This window comes from Octodon degus, unplaced genomic scaffold (genome assembly GCF_000260255.1).
Source record: "Octodon degus isolate 3935 unplaced genomic scaffold, OctDeg1.0 scaffold00052, whole genome shotgun sequence".
In the NCBI taxonomy this organism is placed as follows: domain Eukaryota; kingdom Metazoa; phylum Chordata; class Mammalia; order Rodentia; family Octodontidae; genus Octodon; species Octodon degus.
The window spans coordinates 5,181,966-5,190,441 of NW_004524628.1; the positions used below are offsets into that span (position 1 = coordinate 5,181,966).

Below are 8,476 nucleotides of genomic sequence, written 5' to 3' on the forward strand. Positions count from 1 at the left end.
TGTGGTGCTAAGGATTAAACCTAAGCCCTCATACGTGGTGACCAGTCTACCACTGTATACCCTCAGGCCCTAAAGTGGGCATAGGAGTAGGAGTAGGTGTAGGAGTGGGCCAGAAGAGAGGAGGAGAGCCTGCTGTCCTGGGCCAGGAAGGCTGAGCAGAGGCACACACTGGGAGAAACCCTTGGCCTGGGGCACTGGATCTGGGCTGCGCTTGGCAGGAAAGCACAGCCTCATGGGTCTAATCAAGAGTCAGGCCTCGGCCCTAAAGGCTTGGGCCACCTCAGCTCCTCCAGGATCTTTGGCACCCAGTGAGAGGAGTCATGCCGCGTGCGGGTCGTGTGTGCGTGTGTGCTCACGTGTGGGGGGTGGCATGGAAGGAGCGTGTTGCTTGTGTGCAGCCTGTAAGTGCCTTCTGCAAGTACAGGAGAATCCGTCCTACATGCCCATTGAGGCAGGGCAGAGGGCAGCAGAGGAGGAGCGCAGTGGGGAGGGTTGGTTTGTTTACTCCTAGCCTGCAGGAAATCAGGGTTTTCTGGCAGAGATTGCAAGGGGGAAGCTGTCACCCACAACAGTGATGGCCACTAAGGGAACAAGTGCCCAGAGGAGAGTGAGTCCTGTCCTTTGGGGTATGTCATAGAGCTGTAAAGATGCCAGTGCCAGCTGGGCATGACAGCAGACACTTGTAACCTCAGCTGCTCGGGAGGCTGAGGCAAGACAGTGGGGAGCTGGAACCCAGCCCCAAACAGCAGGAAGGGACTGATGCTGAGGGAGGTCGCAGCAGGGAAGTGGAGGCCTGGGTGGGGGCCCGGTCTGACTTGAGAGTCTGCCTCATTTAGTGACCTTCCTTGCAGTTGGCATCCACACCTCCTCACTCTGACACTTGCCATAGGCCCATTTCCGCCTGTGAGGAACAGCAGGAGAAAGTGGGGGGTGGCCTTGGGCAGCCCCAGGGGGACAGTGGCCAGGGGAGACTATTCAACAGACAGGGTGACTTCGGATTTCAGTCCAGGGCATTGTCCTGGATCTTCACATCCCATTGCTATCCCCTCTTTGCAGTACCTTGGAGATAGGAAGACACTGGGACCCGCAGCCCCGTGGCAGTGTGTCGGAGAGCCCCTGAGTCTGTGGGTCCTGCATGCACCGTGCTCTGAGGGTGCCTCAGGCATCCCTGTCATTCTGCGTGGCTGCTGCCCAGGAAGTGCATTTTAGCTGGTGCCAGCACTGTAGAGACGGCCTCATGCTCAGGAGGGGAAGGTCCTTAACATTAGGTGTGCATGACAAGTTGCTAGCACTCCTGCAACTCTGTGTGTCAGGAAAGTGGGGTGAGCCGACTAACGGTGTCCCCTTATCTTCCCAAGGTTTGGGGACACATCTTTACAAGAAGTCATCAATGTGGAGAGCTTGGTGCGGTTAAATTCCTACTTCGAGCAGTTTAAGGAAGTTCTGCCTGAAGATTGTAAGTATTCCTCCACTTGCAGGGGTCCACCTGCTTGTCCTCTCATCACTTTGGGTGCTCTGCTTGCCCTGCTGCGTGCATGCACATGTGAGCTCTCCCTTTCCTTCACACACAGACACACATACACACACACACACACACACACACACACACACACACACACACACACACACAGAGTAGCTGTTCTCCTGTTCATACTGCCTGGGTTGAAGCTGAATTTAGAACCGGACTGTGCAGCTCCATGGTGCATGGAGAGGGAATGCTCAGAAAATCTTGCTTGGTGTTAGGGCCTAGAGGGGCCCTGTTGTGTCCCCTGGAGGTCACAGCAGTTGTTCCCTGATGCATGACTCTCTGTGCCCCAGTGGAAGGGCTACAGGCAGGGCTCCGGTGTCCTCAGAGCTCAGGGAGGAGCCCAGGCTGTATGGCACAGTCCTCGCCAGTACAGGCTTCAGCGCAGTGTGCTCACTGAGCACCTGTCCTGCACAAAGTGCAACAGGACCAAGTGTCGGTGAGACCAGGGCCCTCCCTGGAGAGACCTGCTCACCTGCAGGGAGGCTTCAGAGAGGGAGGGGGCATGCCCCTGTGCCCGTGGGCAAGGGGCAGCTGGACAGTGGAGGAAGCTGTCCTGGTAGGAGGAACTGTGACCCAGGGTCTCGAGGCCAGTTTTGTTGGCAATGAGCAGTTGGGGAGAAGAAGGGGTCCGCTGTGTCTTTCCAGGGTCACCCAGCAGGGTTTGCAGGTTGGACTGGAGAAGGGAACACAGGCTGCAGGTAGCCAGGGCGGGCTGCGAGACCTCAGCTGAGAGGTCCCTCCCTTGCTTGGATTCTCAGCTGGTGCTGGTCTGGCCGAGTGAGCAGGAGAACCACTGCTGTGGCAGCTGCTGGAGCCGAGGCTGGAGAGTGCAGGGTGGACATCACCATCTCCCAGCCTGGGGGGCCTCACAGAGGGGCACATGTGTTCCTCTAGGGGTATCTGGGGTCCCCCAGAGAAGGCTGTGCTTTCCAGATGCCCTGAGGTGTCAGTCAAGGCCACCTGGTTGAGACATGTTGTGTTCCTTGTCCTGCCGCGTCCCACCTCCTCCCTTGGCATGGATACTTACAAGAAGCTTCTTAGTGGTTCTGTGCCCACTGTACATCTCCTGAGAAGAGCGGAAAGGGGATGGAGCGAGAGCCCTTTGGACGCAGCATTGATGTGGCAGTGATTGAAGGGCCCACCGTCCTAGTGGCCTGGCCAGTGCTAACCTCCTTGTCTCCCTCACATCACCATTCCCTTCTCAGCGTGCTCGCGCACCTCCCCTGCCAGGGTGCCATCCTGGTCACGGCTTCCGCTCCTGCTCACACCTCTGCCCTTCCAGGTCTGCCTCGGTCCCGGAGTCAGACCTGCCTCCCGGAGCTGCTGAGGTTTCTGGGTCAGAACGTGCACGCCCGGAAGAATAAGAATGTGGACATCCTCTGGCAAGCTGCTGAGGTGCGGATTCTAGGGAGGAAGAGAGGCTAGTAGCCCACCTGCATCCCCAGCCAGCCTAACAATGAGGAATCAAAATCTCAGCCAGGCACAGAGTGTTTCTCTCTAAGGGCACCTGAGAAGTCACTAGGTCGGATCAGACACTCGGAGGAAGGCTGCATGCTGCCTGTGAGCTCGGTCGTAGGGCTGCCTAAATGTTGGCAAATTGGACAGTGACTCAGGGCACTGCTGGCCGGGCTGCCAGTGGCTGTCACCTTCAGGGGGTGCACAGTCAATGGCAGGTAAAGTGCACTGCCAGCTACAACCGTAAAGAAGCCCAAAGGGAGACCATGATGCTCTGCAAGCCGGTTCAAATGATCTTCATCCTCCTGCCCCTCTTATTTCTTTGCTTCCCTGAGTACTTACACTGCACACGGAGTGTGGTTATCTGAGAAGAGTCCTTGCTTACCCTGATGTAGGAGGCAAAGCTTTCTCACTGTCCTGAGGGTGGCTCAGCCAGAGCCCTGAGCAGTGGCCCCTTAGTCCTGTGACTCTTGTCCCCAGCAGAGCCCTAAGGCAGAGGAACATAGCTCAGAGGGGTGAGGCTCAGAGCCCCTTGGATGGGCACCCTGTCCACAAATCCTGGGCATCACCTGGGTGACAGTGGGTGTGGCAGTGCCCGGCCACCTGGGCACTGTGTCCCAGAGCCTCTCCTCCTCTGGATCTTCCAGCTAGGCCTTGAGGGAGTGTCCCTTAGCTGAGGGCAGGGCTGATGCCAGCCCCCTGGGCCACAGGGACCCCAGGGGCTGGGTCTTATAGGTGACTCAGTTTCTATTGCAGCTCAGTGGGTTTCAGAGTGGGGAGAGAGGCACAGCCAGGCTGGGGCTGGGTGTGGAGCTCCTGCCGTGTCCCTCCAGGCCTGTGGGGAGCTGCTCCCCCTGCAAACCCCCTTCTAAGCACAGCACATTTCCCTCTGGCAGATATGCCGCCGCCTTAATGGGGTCCGGTTTACAAGCTGCAAGAGTGCCAAGGACCGCACGGCCATGTCGGTGACACTGGAGCAGTGCCTGATCCTGCAGCACGAGCATGGCATGGCCCCACAGGTCTTCACCCAGGCCCTGGAGTGCATGCGCAGGTGAGTGCCCCTCCACCCACCCGCCTGTGCTGTGCACCTGCCTGTGTAAACTGCAGATGAGCTGGTGCAGGCGAGCCAGGCATGCGAGACCTCTATAGTCAAATTACTGGCCCTGTCCAATTCAGGGAGCACCCAAGAGGGCAAGGGAGAGCCAGCAGCCTTTCCAAGCAGGGCTGTGTGGAAATGTAGAGCACTAGGTGGGCCAGGGGACAGGCAGTAAATGGGGCGCTACCCAGTGCCCCGGGCTGCCCGCCTGGCTGGGGCGGGGCCGAGGGCCCGAGCTCTTCCAGCAGCTCCAGCCGCTTCCACAGTGGATGCACACACCACACGTGTGCATTTCCAAGCTTGAGTGAAGAAACGCGTCTGCAGGTTGCACTGGTTTGCTCCGCTTCCTCTCCAGCAGTGGGCACCATTTGCTTTTATGAGCAAAATGTCCAGTGAGTGTCTCATGGTGATAGCTGTCCGTGTGCCCTAGCCACCTCCCCCATGATGTCCTAATCCTGAGGCAGCAGGCGTGTTTGCAGAATGAAACCCAGAACTCAAACTGTCCACTGGTGATCGATGGCTTGTTTCAAGCACTGCTGGGCAGCCCCTCCCTCACATACCAAAAGAAAGGATAAGAAACCCGGTTTTCCTGTCTCCTTTGATGTAGTCACCAATGCTGTTAAAGTCTTGTTTCCAGTGGTCACTTCTACTGAATGTCTATCATTTGTCCTCTCACCAAATTTTTTAAAGTGTTCAATTCTCTTATCCTTTCTGTATGTTTCTGCCCTTTGACCTTCTCACAATAATGCACGAAGGTGATGCGTGAGCTTCTGCCTCTTGCTATGTGTTTTGTACAAATGACAATCACCTTGTCCCAGCTTTGTCCCCCCAACTTCATCCAAACCTCTGTTCAGTTCCTCCTGCTCCCCCATCCTTTAGCCAAGCAGTAGAGATGCAAACACCCTGCTCTAGGCCACCAACTCAGGGCTGCTCCCAGGGGCCCCGCACCTGCAGGCGCCTTTGTCCTTAGTGGCAGTCGGCCTGCATCCAGCCAGCTGCGCAGGGGTGAGAGGGGCCTTGTTGTGGCTGGGGAAGCAGAGATCAGACCTGCGTAAGGTCTGGTCAGCAGTAAAGGACCCAGGTGAGGCTGCCTGCTCTGCCAGGTTTTGAGCTTGCAAGCATTCAGCAAAAACAGTAACTCCCTGTGACCACCTCTGAGCACTGGGCTACCCGAGGCGAGGGTGAAGTGGCTCCTCTAGAGACCCAGCGCAACTGACCATAGGACCACCCATCTGCCTGCTCCCTGGGATTTGTGTGGAGGACAGCTTTTTTGTTGTTTTGGGGAAGGGTTTGTTTGTTTTGCCTTGAGGCATCTTATGTTGTGCTGGGTATGGAACCGAGAGCCACAAGTTTGGTAGGCTCACACTGCCCGAGCTGTGTTCCCAACCCGGAGGGGCTATTACAAATATTAGGACGCACGAAGCATTCTTTGTAACTTTTAATCACAGAAGTGATTGATATTCCTAGTGGGGAAACTAGGAAATAGAAATGAGCCCCTGTACATGTTGTCCTTGCTCTCTGTGTCCTTTAGCACACACACACACACACCGCTCTGCAGGTGACTCTGTTCCTGCAGTTGGAGCCATGTCAGTGCTTTGCACCTGTCCTTTCAAGGCACATATGTACTGCACTGACATACATACATGCGGGGATGCGTGTGCGTAGCCACACACCAGCGAGCTAGTGCCTCGCCCGTGTAGTGCATTCACACACAGATGCACTCGTAGTGCCATTCCGCCATTGTTTTAGCCTACTTTTTGCATTTAGCCATTATGAGTGTTTTAGGCTAATGGGTATAGGCTTTTTTTTTTTTTTTGTGGCCAGCTCTGGGGGCAGGGCTGGCACAGCATGTGGTGCCAGGGATCAAACTACCGTCCCATGCTGCCTAAACTTGCCTAAGCAGGCACTTTAGACCACTGAGCTATTTTGTCAGCTCTAGGCTTTTTTTTTTTTTCCCCTTCATCTTTTTGAGATAAGGTCATATTATGTAGTACAGGCCAGCCTTGAACTCTCAGTGATCCTCCTGCCTCAGCCTCCTAGTGCTGGGATTACAGGTGTGCACCACCATGCCTGGCTTAGCCTTGTTTATAAGACATCATAATATTTCTAACTTATTTTTTATCGAGTATTTAAGTGGCATATGATTTTTGAGCATTTTAACCAATGGTGAGTGAATATCCTTAGATATTTTCCTACCAACGTTTTCTGTATTGTTTTCTTAGGTTATAAATCATACGCCTTTGTCAAGCTTTATAGCAGTTTTAATGTGAATTAGCAAGCCACCCTCTAGGCCATGGTCCTGCCCCCCACCAGTCTGGCACTTCCAAGCTTGCTGGAGATGACAAGTCCTTACTACAGGCCCCAGGCCGCACCTGCTGTCCACCAAGGCCCCAGAGTACAAAGGCATGGTGCCTTTCCTTTTTCATTTCATCTCACCAGGTGGGAAAGGCAGGTGGCGCAGGGTGGGGCAAAGCTGATACCCCAACTCCTGAAAGCTCAGGGGAGCAGTGGCTGGCAGTGTGCAGCAGTCAGCTCACTCCAAAGATGCCCTGATCTGTAGCAGTAGGCAACTTCAAGGGCTTAACTAGCTCTGCCGGGCCCATCCCAGCCCCAGGTGGCACCACCAGACATGTCTCTGGAAAGAGCCGCCTGCACCCACTGCAGCACACAGGGTGTCACCTTGAAGTGTCCCTTCTTAGGACAGCACAGACCAGCAGGGTCTCCCGGGTTCCCTGGACCTCCTCCTGCCTATCGCCAGTGGGCCTGTATAGCTACCAGGACTGACCCAGAATGGGGTGTTCCACAACCTCTGACCTCAGGTCACTTTTGCTACTTGGGAACATGGATGAGGTTAGAGTAGGGTAGTTCTAGGGACCACCTCAGTGCCTGGCTTCCTCTCTCCCTCCCTTCCTCCTTCCCTCCTTTCATTTTTTTTTTTTTTTTTTTTTCTGGCAGTAGGGCTTTCATACTAAGCTGTACTCCCAGCCCTTTAAAAACATTTTTTGTATTTAGTACAAGGTCTACAGGGTCTCACTGCATAGATAGGACTCAGTGATTCTCCTGTTTACAGCCTCCCAAGAACTGTGATTATAGGCGTGCACTATCATGCCAAGTGTCCCATCAGGTCTCAGTGCACCCTGGCGGTCCCTGTGTCTGCCTAAGCAGGCGCTTTAATCCGCTGGGCTATTTGGCCAGCCCTCTGACAGGTTTTTTTGCACAGATACAGTGGCTTAACTAGCGTTAAATTCAATATTCATACCTTTTTGCAACTATTATTGCCATGTATCTCCAGAATGATTTTCATTTTCCTAAATGGAAATCGTATACCCATTAAGTAGCAGTCCCCTGCACCCATATTCCTGTATTTCTGCCCCCAAAGTCATCATTCTCCTTTCTTGATGAAGTTTGTCAATTTTTCATGTGTCGTATCAGTACATTTGTGCAGTATTAATCCTGCTGTGATGGACTTATTTCACCTAGCATTATACTCAAAAGTTCAAGTGTGTAGATATGTCAAGAATTTTCTTCCTTTTATGGCTGATCAGTATTCCATTATGTGACTATCCCATCTTGTTTATCCATTCGCACTTCAGGTTAACACCACCTTTTGATTGTTGTGAATAATTCTGCTCTGCAAACATGTATACAGGCCCTTGATTTTTTTCAGTTATTCTTGGTATGTATCTGGCAGAACCGTTATTAGATTTTATAGTACAATTGTTTTGGGTTTTGGAGGAACTGCTGTACTGGGTTTCAGTGACTCTGCCATTTTATTTTCCTCATTGTGCAGGAGTCCAAGTTTTCCCATTTCTTGGCTAACAATTGTTTTCTTTCTTTCAATAACCTTTCTGATTGGGATATTGTTTGGATTTCTGTTTCTTTAGTGATTAGTTCTGTGTCAGGACTGTACTGTTTTGATTATTGTAGTTCTAAAATCAGGAACTCATGTTTGTTCCTGCATACCTCTGATCCCAGCTGCTCTGGAGACTAGAGCAGGAGGATTGCAAATTCCGGGACAGCTTGAACAATTTAGTAAGATCTATTTAAATAAAAAAAATAAAGTACTAATAGTGTAGGTCAGTATTCCTTAGATTCAATTCCTAGGACTACAAAAGAATTTTTAAAAATTTTTTCCCTTCAGATTCTGTAAGGATTTTTTTTTGCGCAACTCATGCTGTTATTTTGAAGGGTATCATGGAGTCTTCATTTGGGTAGTTTTGACATCTTAAATAATATTAAGTGTACCAAGTTTGAGCATGGAGAGTGTTTCTTTTTTTATTTTTAATGTATTTTAGTACAGCGTCTCACTACACACATTGGACTCATAGTGATTCTCTTATTTTCAGCCTCCCAAGTGCTAGGATTGCAGGTGCGTGCTACCATGCCCAGTCTCAGTC

General features: G+C 52.5%; 1 protein-coding gene across 26 annotated transcripts in view; it reads left to right on the forward strand.

Annotated features, from left to right (window-relative positions):
* Inpp4a (inositol polyphosphate-4-phosphatase type I A) overlaps window positions 1–8,476 on the forward strand; it is a 74,425-nt gene that overhangs the window by 57,998 nt on the left and 7,951 nt on the right. For all 26 annotated transcript variants that reach the window (XM_023717424.1, XM_023717428.1, XM_023717432.1 and 23 more), the window contains 3 exons: window positions 1,359–1,456; window positions 2,811–2,923; window positions 3,880–4,034. In XM_023717424.1, coding sequence (XP_023573192.1) covers window positions 1,359–1,456; window positions 2,811–2,923; window positions 3,880–4,034 — 366 coding nt within the window. The remainder of the gene's footprint in view (window positions 1–1,358; window positions 1,457–2,810; window positions 2,924–3,879; window positions 4,035–8,476) is intronic.